The 19,532-nt window shown below is 40.5% G+C and overlaps 2 protein-coding genes, 1 long non-coding RNA gene and 1 pseudogene across 3 annotated transcripts in view; 2 read left to right on the top strand and 2 right to left on the bottom strand.

Moving 5' to 3' along the window:
- The first annotated feature begins 2,883 nt into the window (after positions 1–2,883).
- LOC100340293 (U2 small nuclear ribonucleoprotein A' pseudogene) lies at positions 2,884–3,585 on the top strand (annotated as a pseudogene).
- A 2,030-nt stretch (positions 3,586–5,615) lies between these two features.
- Positions 5,616–19,532, bottom strand: part of LOC138846617 (uncharacterized) — a 51,212-nt gene continuing 37,295 nt past the window's right edge. Inside the window, exon 2 of the long non-coding RNA XR_011384160.1 lies at positions 5,616–5,818. This is a non-coding gene — a long non-coding RNA (uncharacterized lncRNA). The remainder of the gene's footprint in view (positions 5,819–19,532) is intronic.
- ORYCUNV1R1527 (vomeronasal 1 receptor oryCunV1R1527) lies at positions 7,081–8,040 on the top strand. The gene is given in 1 exon segment (NM_001167216.1): positions 7,081–8,040. A coding segment is annotated over 1 exon segment (960 nt).
- Positions 17,387–17,929, bottom strand: LOC138846727 (glycine cleavage system H protein, mitochondrial-like). The gene has a single exon (XM_070063306.1). It carries the CDS (start codon positions 17,927–17,929, stop codon positions 17,387–17,389), a length of 543 nt encoding a protein of 180 aa, XP_069919407.1.

The raw sequence follows: 19,532 nt of genomic DNA, 5'->3' as shown, positions 1-19,532 counted from the left end.
TAAGTCAGCCTTGCCTACAATTACAGCCAGCACACATGCAAGTCAGTTTTGCCTACACTTACAGCTGATCACACATGTTAATAAGACAGTCCTACCTATGGTTGTAACTGATCACATTTTATGTTTTAATCAAAGTGAAAGCAGCCATGAACTAAAAGTTATTTATTGTAAATGTAGTTTTCCAGTACTGATTTGTGTTCTTTAACATCCACCTAGAAAAAGAATTTCTGTTTTTGTAGATCCATTTATTTATTTGAAAGAGTTACACAGAGAAGGAAGGCAGGGTGGGGAGGAAGGGATCTTTCATCCGCTGGTTCACTCCCCAATTGACCACAATGGCCAGAGCTGTGCACATCTGAAGCAAGGAGCTAGGAGCCTCCTCTGGGTCTCCCACAGAAATACAGAGGCCCAAGGACCTGGGCCATCCTCCACTGCCCCCCCCAGGCCATAGCAGAGAGCTGGATTGGAAGCGCAGCAGCTGGATGCTGGTGCTGCATGGGGAGGCTTCCTACTATGCTACAGAGCCAGCCCCTCTGTAAACTTTTTAAGGAGTGTTCATGTGCATGGATTTCAAAGTGTTTTTACCAAAATAAATTTATCTTTTCATTCAATTTCTCATGAACTTTTTAGAGTATACCTGTAAATTTCATGTATTCCATGAAATTTACTGCATTGAAGAAATTGAATAGGAAGTTTGGGGCTGTTGTTTATATGCATATAATGTATCTCTGAAATAGACACACCGTGTAGAGCTATTTCAGGTTCATTGATCAGCAGTTCAAGAGATTTCCCATATACCCTTGCATAGGCATAGCCTTCTCCATGATCAAATTCTCATTTCAGAGAATACCTTTTGAAGAGGCAAAAACGAGATATGTGACATGTTTCCTAGAAAACCCATAATGGTTATGTTAAGTTTGCTTTAAATGTTCATTACCTAAATTCTGTAAGAAAATAGCCTTACCATAATCATAGGCTACTGGTGTTTTCAGGATTCATACAATTACTGTCTTTCTTGCTTGCATCAAGTGTCCACAGTTTGATGAAACCTTCTGTTCTGGTGATTATCACCCAAACACACCTTCTACGCAGGACTAGAAGATTCCTGTAGACTCTTCCTACTCTTTATTACACACATGGGGAGAATACAGACCCTTCTCTAGCTATCCTGGAAGTTGAGTGTACGATTCCTGTAATGTAGGCTGAGTGGCAGATGGGTGTTAGAACAGCATCCTTAGCACCTTTAAAATCAGTCATATTAGTACTTGGATTAAGCCCCAACAGTAACTACAGGAGTTAGCTACTGTGTACATTAGTGCAGGATACATCAAATTAAATTACAACCTTCAGGAGTTGGTAGAGGGTCTAAGATCCCCGTTTCTCTTTGCCAGCTGAGCCCATTCCTCAGGAATTGATTCTTCTTCCTGTGTAGCTTTGGCAATCTGCCCAATCCCACCCAGAAGAATTCCTTTGCTCACTCACCCAGACTTTCATATGTAATTTCCCTACCAGCTGTCTCTACAACTGAAATGGGAAACACCTGCCCAGCTCATGCCCTTCCAGGATGGTGAGCTCTATGTGGTGGTCAACACGCTCCCTGTGTGAGTTGATGGTGGAGCCAGACCTCCCCTACCCTCAGAGCCTCCATCGTCATGTCACCTGCAGAAGTGCTGGGGGTGTGTCTGATAACCCTATTTCCCAGTTGCCGATTATCAAGAACAGTTGAAGTCTTTGGCCTGCATCTCTGAAGTGACTATTGAGAAGCTCTTTATTTTCCTTAAATCCTAGAGACAGACTGGGTGTCAGGAAATACTTAGGTGTGACTAGGGGATGGCAGTGGGGTTGTATGCTTGTGTTGATTGCATTCCTGTGAAGTTTTCTGTCCCCAAGCTAGCTCTTTCCTGGTCTGCATTTCACTGAGTGGCACCATCACTGAAGTAATTACAGAACAGGATGAAAAATGTCTGGAAGGTTTTTTGGAGAGACAACTAAAAGGCAGGGCATGGTATTTGTCACTCACACTAGAAGTGGCTGGACTCATTTGCGTGAATCCCAGTCAGTCTGGACTCCCTAGCACAGTTCAGTGTCAAGTAGTAGCAAAGCCTTGTAGGGAATCGACTTTACAGTTATGGAGCCCTGTTAGTGACAGGAGGAGACAGAACAACATTTACAATTCATAGCCTTAAATGTTGCCATAGGCATTACCACCTGAGAATAAGACCCATGATAGGGAAGTGGAAGATTGTGGTAAGGAGAGGATAAGAAAGGGATCACAGGAGAAGGAGGCTGCAGGGACAAGATGGGGATCCAGACCTTGAGTTGTTGAGGAACTAAAGAGGAGGAGAAAATTGTAGGGAGCGGAGTATAACTCAAAACCTTGTTAGATTTCTTAATGTGATTGAAGGGCATTGTTAGGTTGAGGATACAAGTGGGTAAGTTGTTAAGGGTTTAAGGCCCGTTCAGTGATGGCAAAAATGGCTAGTGGCATCATGAGAGATTTTTTTGACAGAGTTAGACAGAGAGAGACAGAGAGAAAGGTCTTCCTTTTCCATTGGTTCACCCCCCAAATGGCTGCTATTGCAGGCGCACTGCGCCGATCCAAAGCCAGGAGCCAGGTGCCTCCTCCTGGATTCCCATGCAAGTGCAGGGCCCAACCACTTGGGGCATCCTCCACTGCCTTCCCAGGCCACAGCAGAGAGCCGAACTGGAGAGAAGAAACCAGGACAGAATCAGGCATCCCATCCAGGACTAGAACCCGGGGTGCCGGTGCCACAGGCAGAGGATTAGCCAAGTTAGCCAAGCGCCAGCCAAGAGATTATTTTTAAAAACTGTGTCCCAGTAGGTGGGTGCCAGCTGCAGAATGGGGAAGCTGAGGCAGGGCTGATGAAGCCAGCAGTGCAGTGCACCAACGCTGGGCAGGACCACGAGCAGGACCTTTGTGGATATAAAATTCCTGTCATTGAAAACCTAGGTGCCACTATGATAATGAGATCAGGAAACTGCATGGTTTCCCTTTATTGAGAAGACTGATAACATTATTAGTGAACAGCATATGCCAAATGGGTACGGGGCTTGACCAGGCTCCACCCTGACAGAACTCACTCTCACCAACAACAGTCTTGTGGAACTGGGTGATCAGGACCCTCTGACCTCACTCAGATCTCTGACTTACCTAAGTATTCTAAGAAATCCTGAAACAAACAGAAGGCATTGCAGACTGTGTGTAATTTACAGGGCTCCACAAGTCAAAGTACTGGATTTCCAGAAAGAAAAACTAAAAGAGTGTCAGGAAGCAGAGAAAATGTTCAAGAGCAAACGGGGTGCACAGCTTGCAAAGGATATTGCCAGGAGAAGTGACACTTTTAATCTGGGTGCTGGTTGCCGACTGACAAAAAGGAAGATGGGCCATCTCCAGGAGACTCAGTAGCAATAATGAGCGCTATTGTGCATGCATCGTCTCTGGCTGGAGCAGAGGGGCTGAAGGAGCAGCTGCAGTCCAGTCAGATACCTAGCAGAGAACCCAGGTCAGGGCCCACTCGTGAAGCTGAAGAGGAGATGGAAGACACAGTTGTGAACGGATCCTGAGCAGTGGGCATGTGGATGACAGCAAGGCTCTCTTCAGCCAGGTCTCGCTTGGTGAACACGGAATAATAATAACTGTGTCAGCAGAGTGGAACCGGTCAGCGTTGTTTAAATGCTTACATCTGCTGCTGGTCATTTTGTAATTAAAATTTGAAATCTAAATGTCAGCCATCTAAATGGGGCCATCTTCCACTGCTTTCCCAGGCCATAGCTGGATCAGAATTGGAGCAGTCAGGACTGGAACTGGCAGCATCTTTACCCACTATGCCACAGCATGGTCCCTGAATGTTAACTTTCACTACTCATTATTCTCTTCATTCCTATGACTCCAACTACCACTTATCCCACCAGAACACAATATTGCTATACCTTTATCTTCCTGGTACAATTTCCCCCCATACTCTTAAACTTAAAGGTGGATTTTACAATGCAGTATTTCTTAACTATAAGGCCAAGCAGTGCTTATTGATGAAAAATAACCAAAAAACACGTGGAGAACTGTGGTAACCATTCCATACTGTAGAATTTGGTGAGTGGTATTAGCTTTACTTGTAAAATCAAAAGTAAGCCAGGATATACCTCTCAAACATCTGACCCCCATACTTTGATTTCTCAGTGCCTCTTTTATATCTTCTCACTTCTATTGATATTATTTCTGTTGGTAATTCCTATCCTGAGTGGAAGCCATACTGTTAAATTTATTTTCCTACAGCATTTCTGAATCAGTTGGCATTGAATTGTCTATGAGATGAAATTCATGGAACACAGTTGTACAAATAAATCCAGTGGTTTCTAATTAAATTGTTAGCATCATTTTCTACCTTTTCTTGTATATCTTCAAAAAGCCTGCTCACTTACTCTCTCATCTTGTTTCTCAGCTCCTAAGTTACAGTGTAGCTCAATGGTCTACAGATTAGGAAGCTGCACTTTTTTTTATAAAAGTGACTTCTGATGGATCCAGAAATGCAGTGAGACTCCCATCATTTGCTGCCAGTCCCTCGTGTGTCAGATCTCCACTTTCCCTTCTTACCCCATTGGACTGTTGCAATGACTGTCTAAAAAGCCTTTTCAAACACATCAAAGTTGCCTTTGGAGAAGCTAACTAGAAACTTCTACTGGTTGCAGTAGTAATTAGCAGCTGGGAAAAAACTTTCATAATCAGTCTCCAGTCCCAACTCTACACTCTAATTGCTGCTCCAAGTGGATAATAATTAATGTTCTGTCTGTGGGGAGGTGAGGTCATGGACTCACAAACCCATATCTCAGGATCTGACAGCCTTCCCTCTGCACTTGTACTGTCTGCTGGACCCTCTCACTGAGTGCATCGTGATGCCACTGGGAAGAAGCTGGATGAGTTCTATTTTGATTTGAGAGGCAGAGTCATGAAGCAGAGTATGTCAGAGGAAAGGAGGACCTTCCTGGGTGTCTATGTATGAACCGCATCCAAAGTCAAGGCCTCACAGGGAGGAAGAATAATTCCTGAGGTATGATCTAAGCTATGAAAGAATTAAATGGAATTCTAGGTAATTCCTAAAGCAATTTGGTATAATAATCAATGGCAGTGACTATTGGCATTTCATATAAATGATAATGAAATCTGACTTTAAGGTACTTCAGGACTGTTCCAAGAACTTTTTGGAGTACATTTGTAGTTCCAAGATCAATCTGCTACTGAACCAGCTTTACAGAATCGTGGTACAAATTTTAGGATGCCTAGCGGTGTGCCTGTAATACCTCCATGTATATAAATAAAGATGGGATTAATCAACATGGATCGCATTTTCCTGTGTACTCAATGACAGTTGTTGGGAATGTGTTCTCTAACTTTGGTGTATGATACCACTAATAAAAACAGTGATTATGTTTATACTGAAAGCATCTGTGGTCTTTGGATTATGGTTGATTATTTCCCCTCTTTAAGTTGGGGAAATGTCATTTAAAAAAAATAAATTGTATAACTATGTGTTTCACAAAGCTGTGTAATGCTATATTGTTTCCCATCCCAAAATTTATAGAATGGCCTGGACTAATAGTTCCTATCATAGGAGTCCTTGTATTTGTATTTTTAGCATGACAGCAGGTTAAACTTTCCCTCTTCCTGTGGAGGCCTTCTTCCTTTCATTGACTCCAACCAGATGTGGGGCAGGCTTCTGGGTTCTGCATGGCTCTCAGTGCACCTCCACTGGTGAAAATCTCTCATCTTCCAGTCATCGTTGATTTTGGCCTATTTGCTGATCTGCAGACATAAATAGGGACTTGTTAACAACCAATAGCATCAAATGAAGTATTCCCCAATCCAAAATAAGATAACAAGTTATGAAAACAAAAACAAATGTGTGAGGATACTTCAGAGAAGTGAGTGGGAAGTGGAATTAAAAGGTAAGTTTATTTTAGTCCAAAACATTTTTTTAAAATTCATGCATATGTTCTTCAAAAAGATCATGGAGATGCATATTATGGAAAACACGATACATGGATTTTGAAATCTCTGCACTATAATAAGCTTATCTATTATTAAAATTTTCCAAGGACTTTTTTAAAGTTCCCTCATATATCTAGGCTCTTTGGGGACCACCACTAACCAGGTTTTCACCTGTGTGGTGCTTTGATGTCTTCAGTGCCAGTCCAGGCAGTTTCAAGTCCTCACTTGTCCAAGTACCCCAGCGTGTTTATGAATTCACACAAAACATTGAACTTTTCCTTCTCTGAGTTCCCTACTTCTTTATAATGTAAGTAATAGCAGGGAGTGCTTCACATGTTTGTGAAAGCAGAGACGGTGCCGGTGTGTGCTCTTCACTGCAATGATTCATACACTGTAAGTCTTGTCTGCAGCTTACACACTAAACTCTTGGAAATCTTTTGTTTTCTTACTTAAGGAAAATAAACTTCATGCATCTCATATATACAAATTTAGGAACATAGTGATTCTTCCCACACTTGCTCTTTCCAGACAATATTCCTACCCTTCTTCCTCCTCCTTCTCTCATTCCTATTATTTTTCACAAGATCTATTGTAAGTTAACTTTAAATTCATAAAATTAACCCTATTCTTAGTGGATAGTTCAAAAGATAGTATGAAGAAAAAAAAAAAAAAACAAGCAAAAAAGCATTGTTCCTCAACAGTCAAGACAAGGGCTGTTCAAAATCATCACATCACAGAGGGTCAACTTCACACCTATAGATTACCTTTTAGGTACTCTATTAGTTACCACAGATGAGAGAGAACATAAGGTATTTGTTTTTGGAGGACCAGCTTATTTTCCTAAGTGTAATGGTTTCCAGTTGTATCTATTTTATTGTGAAAGAGAGGATTTCATTTTGGGGGCAGGGGCAGATCTCTTAATAAAAGAAGAAGAGCTCTCAGTATTTCTCAGTGGTGGAATCACAGTTCCTGGAGAAGGTTGGGGTTCAGCTGGTGCTGTAAATGCATCTCACTCTTGGTCTTCTCATGCAGGTACCTGGTGTGAAGATACATGTCAGTCACCAGGAGCTAGCAGAATGGCTTCCTGGGAGGTGGCCACAGGAGCGCTCTTCTTAGCTCAGGTCATATGTGGAATTCTGGGGAACTTCTCTCTTCTTTCCCATCATGTCTTCCATTCCTTGACTGGATTCAAGGCAAGATGCACAGATTTGATTCTGAGGCACCTCCTTGTAGCCAACTGCTTGGTCATTCTCTCCTATGGAGTGCCAGAGGCAGTGACAGCTTTAAGGGGGAAATTTCTCCCCAGCGATGCTGAGTGCAACCTTCTTTTCTATGTACGAAGAGTGTCCAGGGCCGTGTCCATCGAAAGCACCTGCTTCTTGAGTATCTTCCAGGCCATCACCATCAGCCCCAGGAACTCTAGGTGGGCAGAGCTTAAAGTCAAAGCTCCCAGGTACATAGGCCTCTCCTCCATGCTGTGCTGGATCCTGAACATGTTAATAAACACCATTTCCCCCATCTACGTGACTAGTAAGTGGATCAACACAAGCATCACAAAGAGAAAAGACTATGGGTACTGTAACGCTGTCTTCCAAGACACCTTCACAGGCTCGCTGTTCTTGGCACTACTATTGTTGCCTGATGCTGTGTCCTTGGGGCTCATGCTCCTGGCCAGCAGCTCCATGGTGTTCATCCTGCACAGACACAAGCAGCAGGTGCAGCACATTCATGGGATGCATGCTTCCCCCAGGACTTCCCCTGAATCCAGAGCTACTCGGAGCATCCTTGCTCTGGTGAGCACATTTGTATTTTTTTACATGGTCTCCTCCACTTTCCAAGTGTATTTGGCTCATTTTAGTAAGCCCAGTCGATTGACAGTGAACATCTCTGCATTATTTGCTGGCTGTTTCCCAACTCTTAGCCCCTATCTTCTCATGAGCTGTGACTCCAGGGTACCCAGGCTCTGCTTTGCCTCGATAAGGAATACAAAATCCCCCAACATTATCAGAAACATGTACCTTGTATTTGCTTTATAATACTTGTTGTACAATAGTATAGGCACAGTTATTTGGTAGCCATATTACAAGACCCTGTACGCATGCTTGCACACATGTGTGTATGTATATAGGGTGTTACACACACTATTAGATTGCATTTGTTATCAAGAAATCATAGTAGGATAATATATACTTACAAATATAAAATATTAGTCACAATAATAAACTGCTTTAAATCTACAGCCTCTTTTATTTGACATTTATACAGTCATTAATTAATTAAGTCACATGAAATTGATTTTTCATTTTTCTACTTTAAGCCTTATATTTTAGGTGCATATATTTATAACTGATTAAGTATAGTCAAACAATGTTTAACAAGAATAGTCAGTCTGCTTGTTTTAAAATAACACTGCATATATTTGAGATTGGATTTATCTAATTACCGTGTGCACCTCTTGACATTTGTTCAGTATTCTTGTTCTTTCTGCCATAACTTTTTCTTTTTTAAAGATTTATTTACCTATTTGAAAGGCAGAGTTACAGAGAGAGAGAGAGATCTTCCATGCACTCCCAATGGCTTCAACAGCTAGGGCTGGACCAGTCCATAGCCAGGAGGTTGGAACTCCATCCGGGTCTCCCATGTGGTTGCAGGGGCCCAAGCATTTGGACCATCTTCTGCTGCTTTCCCAAGCACCTTACTCAGGAACTGGATAGAAAGTGGAGCAGCTGGGACTCATACCAGTGCTCACATGGGATTTCAGCATTGAAGATGGTGGCAAAACCCTGCTGAGCCACAATGCTGGCCCTGACATAGGGCCTTGATTGCAATTTAAAATGGACAGTTTGGGGCCAGCACTGTGGCATAGCAGAGAAAGCTGCCTGCTGCAGTGCTGGCATCCCATATGGGCACCGGATCAAGTCCTGGCTGCTCAACTTCCAATCCAGCTCTCTGCTATAGCCTGGGAAAGCAGTGGAAGATGGCTTAAGTTCTTTGGTCCCTGCCACCCACATGGGAATACCCAGAGGAATCTCCTGGCTCCTGGCTCCAAATTTGTGCAGCTCCTGCCATTGCAGCCATCTGGGGAGTGAACAAGTGAATGAAGACCTCTCTCTCTCTCTCTCTCTCTCTCTGCATCTCCTTCTCTTTGTAACTCTGAGGTTCAAATAAATAAATAAATCTTTTTAAAAATGAATAAAAACACAAAATGGTCAGTTTTCTCTCTGAACTAATGATATTATGAACTTATGATATTATGTTTATTATTTTCCTCATTATGCTTCTGACTGTTGGAAATTTGATCATAAAGGCATCCCTCTATTTTGTTAACTCTTTGTATTTTATTATTGTCACCACAGTTTTACTTATATTTCAGGATGGCTCCTAAAAGCAATTATCACTATTTACATGTGATAGTAATTTTAATGACTTACTCTATAGAATAAAACAAGCACCATCTTCATAACATAGTGTTTTATAAAATTAGGAATGGATATGCTATATACCTTTTCTAATTAAAGAAAAATGTTTCAAGATGGCTTTGTGACATAGCAGATACAGCTGCCAACTGCAATATCAGCATTCCATATGGGTGCCAGTTCAGCTCCCAGCTACTCCACTTCTGATCCACACCCTGCTAATGGCCTCAGAAACGCAATATAAAATGGCCCAAGGATTTGGCTTTTAGCTTTGGCCTGGCCCAGCCCTGATTGTTGTGGCCATCGGGGGAGTAAACCAGAGGATGGAAGTTAAGTAATTTTCCAAAGAATGTTGGGATGCATCACCATGGAGCACCATGTGATATCTGAATTGCATAGAAAGGGGGCTGCATCTCAACGTGATGCAGAATACTCCATCTGGAGAGCAAACTGGCATTGGGCAAGGGATAATTGATGAGAATACTTAATTAGCTTTACTAGTATCTTACAAATAAATGTGCTGTGAATTATTTATGGTGTTTCAACATTGCAATATATCCAAAAAAGGATTGGTGATGATTATTTCTTGCAATGTTTTCATGTAAGGAAGAAGGAACATGAAAGGAGGACTTCAGATGTAAAGTACATTGGCCCAAGTGCTGCACCCACATAGGAGACCAGGGAGAAGCTCCTGGCCTCCTGGCTTTGGCCTGGCCCAGCCCTAGCCATTGCAGCCATTTAGGGAATGAACCAGCAGATGGAAGATTCCCTTTCTCTCTCTCTCCCTCTCCCACTCTCTCTTTCTCTCTCTAACTCTGCCTTTCAAATAAATAATCCTTTAAAAAAAAAAGGCTCTTCAAAGCATATAAAATAAGGAAATCATTATTTGAAAAGCATACCAACAGACCCTGGGGACGTGATAGGAGCCATGTTTATCTCCATCCCTGAGTGTTGGATACCAAAGAACAACCTCTCCTACCAGACTCACCAGGGTGTCTGTACCTGGCAGCTCCTGGAATGCAGAAAGGAAGAAAAGACCCCTGTCCAATCAGATCTTCCCATATAGAGATCCAGGGAATTGTGCTTCTCCGGAAACCTGCCCTAGTTCTGATTCCCTCCATTCTCAGAAATGCTCACATATTCTGCTACAGTAGTGAGGATGTGTGCTGAGCTTTGGCTCCATACAGCACCTGGTACTTTCCCATTGACCAGAACCTGGATTTGGCCTTCAAAATGGTCTCAAGATCCTTTTTTTTCCTAGAAATTAATTTAATGACAACACAACATATGAAAACCTATGGGATACAGCAAGAGCAGTGTTTAAGTTTAGAGTAATTAGCACCTACATCAAGAAATTGAAAAGGCATCAAATAAATGATCTAACAATGCATCTCAAAGACCTAGAAAAATAAGAACAAACCATACCCTAATTAGTAGAAAAAAGAAATAATTAAACCTAGAGAAGAAACATAATTGAAACAAAAATTAATAAAATGAAGAGCTGGATTTTTGAAAAAATAAAGTAACTAGGAACAAAAAAAGGAGAATACTTAAGTATTTTCAGAGAAGTATTTTTCATCTTTCATTTTGTTTATTTTAAATTTTAAATTGAGACACAAAGAGAGCACGCTCCCTTCCATTGCTTCACTACACTACTGAAATCCCCACAATAGCCAGGAGGCCAAAAGTAGGAACTCAATCCAGGTCTCCCACATGAGTGGCAGGAACTTGACAACTGGCCTGCTGTCTCCCAGGGAGATAGGAAGCTGGAGTTGGGAGCTGGGAGCTGGGAGTCAAACCCAGGCACTCTAATGTGGGAACCTAATTTTCTAAGTGCAATGCCAAACACTCCTATTTAATTTAGAGTAACATATGTCTAGGGATGATAAAGAGTAGCCTAGGAAATGGAGCACTCCACATTTAACATACAACTATTAAATCACTTACTGTCCCCATCACCTTTCTGAGAAATGGTGGTAGTAACGGATGTCTTAGCTAGCTTGGGCAAAGCAATATAAGAGATCACCTTCAAAACAAAAAGGTAAATTTATATAAGTACTATGCTGATTTTGGGGACAGATTATGTGTGACTTGTGTATTTCTAAAGCAGAGAGTCAGATTAGTTAGCCCAATTAATAATTACTCAAATGGGGAGACAATTATCTGGGTACTCCATTGTTAAGAGTACAGATGGACAGTCCAGCCATGATGTAGCCATTAGGACACTCCTGGAAAGATGCTTTCTTTTGCTAAAGAGCTGAGAAGGTTTGCATGTTATTTACTTACCTACTCCCAAGTTCTCATATTTGCTGTTTGTTTACCACCAGAGGTGGTAATATCTGAATATTACCCTTCTTCTATAGTAACTAGGAAAATGATACAGGAGTAAGCTTGTGCTTTGTGTGTATGAATATCTATTTATTTGTACATGTATTTAACCCAGCCCCTAAAACTGTTATGGTTGACTAATTTAGAGACAGTAAGTATGCCATACATATTAACCACTTGAAAATAACATTTGGCACCCTAACTAAGCAGTGGTTGAGACAGTGTTGCAGCTCACAGGCCCTCCCTGCATGGCCACCTCTGTTCCCATTACTTAAGTAGAAACCTGCATATGGTTTCACTTCTTAAGAATACCATGTGCTATGCTGATCAAAAAAGGTTCACATTTCCTTGTTTTTCCTCTTCACATTTCTAACCTAGCATGATGAAAAATCAGTGATTTCTTTTTGCCTGTATTAAAGATGACAAGTGTTTGATTCTACCAGGATTAATTTGCAACTAAAAGGAAACATTTCCTGGAACCTTTCATTGTTACAGTTTAAACTTTCTTTTAAAACATAACTTTCTATAAGTTAAAATTAGCATCTTCATAGATACTAGCCAAGTCACTTAATCAACTGTTAACATCAAAACATGATATGAGGAAGTTGAAATTTTATTTCTGTTTCTTATTTTGCTGTAGAGCTGCTGCTTCACTGCATAAAACAGCACCAGCAAATGCAGTATACTGCAAAAATTAAAATAGTATTGTTCTTTCTCTGGCACCGTACAACTAACAAAAACTGTTGTGTATTCCCAGTTACTTCCAATGGAAAGATCATTACATATTTTGACTCCAATCCAGGGATGAGTATAAGCAAGTTACAATATTACATAAGGCTTAAGATAACAATGTGATCCTTGAATTACATTATTTGTAAAACTAGTTTTTACCACAGATCACTTCATGGATTCTGAATACCAGTGCCTAGAGCCTAGTATAAATATCACAAGGTACTGTGAAAAAGATGCATATTAAGTTTATCTGCAATCATTACAAAGTTAGGGTATATTTTCTTCCAGTAGCAGAGTTGAAAGTAGTATTTCTTCCATCAAGATTGCTAAAAGTTGCAATTTTAAGTCCTGTCCACCACTAATTTAAGAGAAAACTGTAGAAATCAACAGGATTGAATCCAAAAAAAAAATTACAAAAAATCAGCCAAACAAGGAGCTGGTTTTTTGAAATAATAAACAAAATTGGCACCCCATTGGCCCAACTAACTAAAAAAAGAAAAGACCCAAATCAATAAAATCAGAGATGAAAAAGGAAACATAACAACAGACACCACAGAAATAAAAAGAATCATCAGAAATTACTACAAGGACTTGTATGCCAGCAAACAGGGAAACCTATCAGAAATGGATAGACTCCTGGACACATGCAACCTACCTAAATTGAACCAGGAAGACATCGAAAACCTAAACAGACCCATAACTGAGACAGAAATTGAAACAGTAATAAAGGCCCTCCCAACAAAGAAAAGCCCAGGACCAGATGGATTCACTGCTGAATTCTACCAGACATTTCAAGAAGAACTGACTCCAATTCTTCTCAAACTATTCAGAACAATCGAAAAAGAGGGAATCCTCCCAAATTCTTTCTATGAAGCCAGCATCACCTTAATTCCTAAGCTGGAAAAAGATGCAGCACTGAAAGAGAATTACAGACCAATATCCCTGATGAACATAGATGCAAAAATCCTCAATAAAATTCTCGCCAATAGAATGCAACAACACATCAGAAAGATCATCCACCCAGACCAAGTGGGATTTATCCCTGGTATGCAGGGATGGTTTAATGTGCACAAAACAATCAATGTTATACACCACATTAACAGACTGCAGAAGAAAAACCATATGATTATCTCAATAGACGCCGAGAAAGCATTTGATAAAATACAACACCCGTTCATGATGAAAACTCTAAGCAAACTGGGTTTGGAAGGAACATTCCTTAATACAATCAAAGCAATCTATGAAAAACCCTTGGCCAGCATCCTATTGAATGGGGAAAAGTTGGAAGCATTCCCACTGAGATCTGGGACCAGACAGGGATGCCCACTCTCACCACTGCTATTCAATGTAGTTCTGGAAGTTCTAGCCAGAGTTATTAGGCAAGAAAAAGAAATTAAAGGGATACAAATTGGGAAGGAAGAACTCAAACTATCCCTTTTTGCAGATGATATGATTCTTTATTTAGGGGACCCAAAGAACTCTACTAAGAGATTATTGGAACTCATAGATTTTGGCAAAGTAGCAGGGTAAAAAATCAATGCACAAAAATCAACAGCCTTTGTATACACAGGCAATGCCACGGCTGAGGAAGAACTTCTAAGATCAATCCCATTCACAATAGCTACAAAAACAATCAAATACCTTGGAATAAACTTAACCAAGGATGTTAAAGATCTCTACGATGAAAATCACAAAATCTTAAAGAAAGAAACAGAAGAGGATACCAAGAAATGGAAAAATCTTCCATGCTCATGGATTGGAAGAATCAATATCATCAAAATGTCCATTCTCCCAAAAGCAATTTATAGATTCAATGCAATACCAATCAAGATACCAAAGACCTTCTTCTCAGATCTGGAAAAAATGATGCTGAAATTCATATGGAGGCACAAGAGACCTCGAATAGCTAATGCAATCTTGTACAACAAAAACAAAGCTGGAGGCATCACAATACCAGATTTCAGGACATACTACAGGGCAGTTGTAATCAAAACAGCATGGTACTGGTACAGAAATAGATGGATAGACCAATGGAACAGAATTGAAACACCAGAAATCAATCCAAACATCTACAGTCAACTCATATTTGATCAAGGATCCAAAACCAATCCCTGGAGTAAGGACAGTCTATTCAATAAATGGTGCTGGGAAAATTGGATTTCCATGTGCAGAATCATGAAGCAAGACCCCTACCTTACACCTTACACAAAAATTCACTCAACATGGATTAAAGACTTAAATCTATGACCTGACACCATCAAATTATTAGAGAGCATTGGAAAAACCCTGCAAGGTATAGGTACCGGCAATGACTTCTTGGAAAACACCCCAGAAGCACAGGCAGTCAAAGCCAAAATTAATATTTGGGATTGCATCAAAGTGAGAAGTTTCTGTACTGCAAAAGAAACAGTCAGGAAAGTGAAGAGACAACCGACAGAATGGGAAAAAATATTTGCAAACTATGCAACAGATAAAGGGTTGATCACCAGAATCTACAAAGAAATCAAGAAACTCCACAACATCAAAACAAACAACCTACTTGAGAGATGGGCCAAGGACCTCAATAGACATTTTACAAAAGAGAAAATCCAAATGGCCAACAGGCACATGAAAAAATGTTCAAGGTCACTAGCAATCAGGGAAATGCAAATCAAAACCACAATGAGGTTTCACCTCACCCCGGTTAGAATGGCTCACATACACAAATATACCAACAACAGATGCTGGAGAGGATGTGGGGAAAAGGGACACTAACCCACTGTTGGTGGGAATGCAAATTGGTTAAGCCACTATAGAAGTCAGGTTGGAGATTCCTCAGAAACCTGAATATAACCCTACCATTCAACCCAGCCATCCCACTCCTTGGAATTTACCCAAAGGAAATGAAATTGGCAAACAAACAAGCTGTCTGCACCCTAATGTTTATTGCAGCTCAATTCACAATAGCTAAGACCTGGAACCAACCCAAATGCCCATCAACAGTAGACTGGATAAAGAAATTATGGGACATGTACTCTATAGAATACTATACAGCAGTCAAAAACAACGAAACCCGGTCATTTGCAACATGATGGAGGAATTTGGAAAACATCATGCTGAGTGAATTAAGCCAGTCCCAAAGGGACAAATATCATATGTTCTCCCTGATTGGCAACAACTAACTGAGCACCAAAGGGGAAACTTGTTGAAATGAAATGGACACTATGAGAAACAGTGATTTGATCAGCTCTTGTCCTGATGGTTGATGTACAATGTAATACTTTATCCATTTTAGTATTTTTTTTGTTCTAGTACTGTTGGTTGAACTCTGTAATTAACACACAATTATTCTTAGGTGTTTAAATTTTAACTGAAAAGTGATCCCTGTTAGGAATTTGGAAAACATTATGCTGAGTGAAATAAGCCAATCCCAAAGGGACAAATACCACTTGTTCTCCTTGATAGGTGACAACTAACTGAGCACCAAAAAGGAAACCTGTTAAAGTGAAATGAACACTATGAGAAACGGTGACTTGATCAGCCCTCACCCTGACTGTTGATGAGCAACTTGATATGTTATCCGTCTTAGTATTTTTTTGTTTGTTCTACTTAATATTTTTGGTTGAATACTGTAATCAATACACAATTCTTCTTAAGTGCTGAAACTTAACTGAAAAGTAATCACTGTTAAATATAAGAGTGGGAATAAGAGAGGGAAGAGATGTGCAATTCAGGACATGCTCAAGCTGACTTACCTCAAATGACAGAGTTAGAAACATACCAGGGGATTCCAAATCAATCCCATCAAGGTGGCATGTACCAATGATATTTCACTAGTCCCAGTGATCAATTTCAGTTCACAATTGATCATAATGAAAGGATTAAGAGTCAAAGGGATCACAGAAACAAGAATAGTGTCTGCAATTACTAGCTGATAGAATCAAAAAGGGAGAAAATGATCCAACATGGGAAGTGAGATACACAGCAGACCCATAGAATGGCAGATGTCCTAAACAGCACTCTGGCCTCAGAATCAGCCCTTAAGGCATGCGGATCCAGCTGAAAAGCCCATGAGAGTATTTCAGGCATGGAAAGCCAACACACTCTGAAAAAAAAAAACTAAATGAAAGATCTCTGTGAGTGAGATCCCAGTGGAAAGAACAGGTCATCAAAGAAGGAGGTACCCTTCTCTGAAGGGAGGAGAGAACTTCCACTTTGACCACTCTGGCCTCAGAATCAGCCCTTAAGGCATGCGGATCCAGCTGAAAAGCCCATGAGAGTATTTCAGGCATGGAAAGCCAACACACTCTGAAAAAAAAAACTAAATGAAAGATCTCTGTGAGTGAGATCCCAGTGGAAAGAACAGGTCATCAAAGAAGGAGGTACCCTTCTCTGAAGGGAGGAGAGAACTTCCACTTTGACCATGGCCTTGTCTAAAAATTATCAGAGTCGGTGAACTCAGGGGGCTTCCATAGCCTTGGCAGCTCATGACAAGAGCCTAGGGTGATTACTGAGGCCATAAAGAAGAGTGTCAATTTGTTAAGTCAACAACAGGAGTCACTGTGCACTTACTCCTCATGTAGGATCTTTGTCCTTAGTGTGCTGTACATTGAGATTTAATGCTATAACTATTGCTCAAACAGTATTTTTCACTTTATGTTTCTGTGTGGGAGCAAACTGTTGAAATCTTTACTTAATGTATGCTAAACTGATCTTCTGTATATAAAGAGAAACGAAAATGAATCTTGATGTGAATGGAAGGGGAGAGGGAATAGGAAAGGGGAGGGTTGTGGGTGGGAGGGATGTTATTGGGGGGAAGCCATTGTAATCCATAAGCTGTACTTCGGAAATTTATATTCGTTAAATAAAAGTTAAAAAAAAAAACGAAAAAAAAAGATAAAACTGTGCTGGAATAAGTTATTCCGTACTAGTTCATGTAAGGGTTCCACTTTAATTTCTCAATAGATTTTATGTATTTCTCATAGGCTTCTTCACTCATTAGTTCATCTAGTTCTGAAGGGTTACTCAGCATCATCTTGATCAGCCAACCATCTTCATAACAAGATTTGTGGACAAGTCCTGGGTTTTCTGCAAGAACTTCATTAATTTCAGTTACTTCTGATAGAGGAGAATAGAGTTCGCCAGCAGCTTTCACACTTTCCAAGGCACCAAATTCATCTTGTTTTTTCAATTTTGTCCCAACTTCAGGCAGACTGCAATAAACAACATCTCCCAAAGCTTCCTGTGCAAAATTGCTGATTCCCACTGTTCCACTACCATTTTCTGTTGTTATCCATTCATGTTTCTCTGTGAGTTTATGCACCGAGATCAGAGCAAGTCCAGTGCCCAGCGTCGGAACGGCACCCAACCACAGCCACCAGGGCAGAGGCGAGCAGGGTGCAGCGGGCGCCAAGGCCATGAGCAGCCTACAAGTCGCGGCCCGCACGCTCCACGCCACTCGCAGCACCATGTTTGCAGTTTAGGAATATGTATTTTTATATAATTCACTACAATAGAAAATCAATATAATACACTATATGTATCCCAGCTTAATTGGAAGTCTTTAGTAGGAACAAATTCAACACAGTCCTTTAGATGCAATTACTTTTGGGTTGACAGCAACACTTTTTGTTATATTTTATGTCCTGTAAATTCCAATAAGTCTATCCAAAATCTCAAATATGTGGTTTCAAAGAGAAATTATGATGAACTGGGCATTTTTGTTCACATATATACAATGCAACAATGGACACATTTTTAAAATCAAAGGCTGCATCAGTTTCATCCATGAGGTAAAGGGGAGTGGGTTTGTAATGATGGAGAGCAAACTCTAAAGCCAAGGAACGAAGTGTTTTCTCTCCTGCTGAATGGTTGAAGATCTTCCAACTTTCCTGAGGTGGTGGAACACTGCGCAGGATTCCTTCAGAGAAAGGATCCAAGCTGTCTCTAAGCTCCAGTTCAGCTTCCCCTCCCAAGGTAAGCATCTGGTAATTCTCTTGTATTTGTTACTATATAAAAGTCTGCTATAAATTTATTAAGCCTGTGTTTCCGCAGATCTTCATATGCTTGTCTAAAATTATTTCTTTCATAAGTAATTTTGTCCAATTATTCCTTCTTTTTATATTCTGCAATGGCACCAAGGTTTGGTTTCATTTCATGACACTGGGCTACCAAAAGTGAAATCTGACTTGTTATGGAATCTCTATTCTTGATTGCTTCAAAATCTTCTTAGCTCAAACTGAAACTTCTTCAACAGGATTATCTTTTATGGGATACAATGATTTTTTAAGATTTATTTATTTATTTGAAAGTCAAAGTTACACAGAGAGGAGAGGCAGGGGTAGAGAAAAGTCTTCCACCCACTGGTTCTCTCTCTAATTGCCAGCAATGGCCAGAGCTGCACCAATCCAAAGCCAGGAGCCAGGAGCTTCTTCCAGTCTCTCATGTGGGTGCAAGGACCCAAAAACTTGGGCCATCTTTCACTGCTTTCCCAGGCCATAGCAGAGAGCTGGATCAGAAGTGGAGCACCCAGGACTCGAACCAGCACCCACATGGGATGCTGACACTGCAGGTGGCAGCTTTACCTACTACATCTCAGTGCCACCCCCTCAATGGTATTTTTGAGATCTCTGTTGCGTTTGTATTTCTTATGACCTCTGTTGCTTTATCCTCAAGACTTTTTAGCTCTGCTGTTAGGTCTTCTACTTCTTTCTCAGTATCTTTTATTTCTTTCTCTGTACTAATCACAGATTCTTGTGCTTTTTAAAGATTTCTGTCAGCCGTCTTGAATGCTACTTGGACTTTTGTAGTAGCAGAAGTACATTCATCTAATTACTTATTTATTTTATCAAGTTTGTCTTCTTGGGCCTTGAGTTTATGGTTATTGGTTTCTACAGTGATCCTGTGTAATCATTTAACCTGAGCTTCTACAGTACCTGCTTTCTTAGCCACAGCATCACATAAAGCACTAACATTTTCTTCTAGCAAGTTCTGCTTTTTTGGTCAGGGGCTGTAGTAAATTCATTAGTTTCAAGTTCCTTCACTTGGACAGTCAGATACTTTTCTTGCTCTGA

The sequence above is a fragment of the Oryctolagus cuniculus genome, chromosome 18 (assembly GCF_964237555.1).
Source record: "Oryctolagus cuniculus chromosome 18, mOryCun1.1, whole genome shotgun sequence".
Taxonomy (NCBI): domain Eukaryota; kingdom Metazoa; phylum Chordata; class Mammalia; order Lagomorpha; family Leporidae; genus Oryctolagus; species Oryctolagus cuniculus.
The sequence above is the reverse complement of the archived record's forward strand: the minus strand, read 5'-3'. Positions and strand labels throughout refer to the sequence as shown.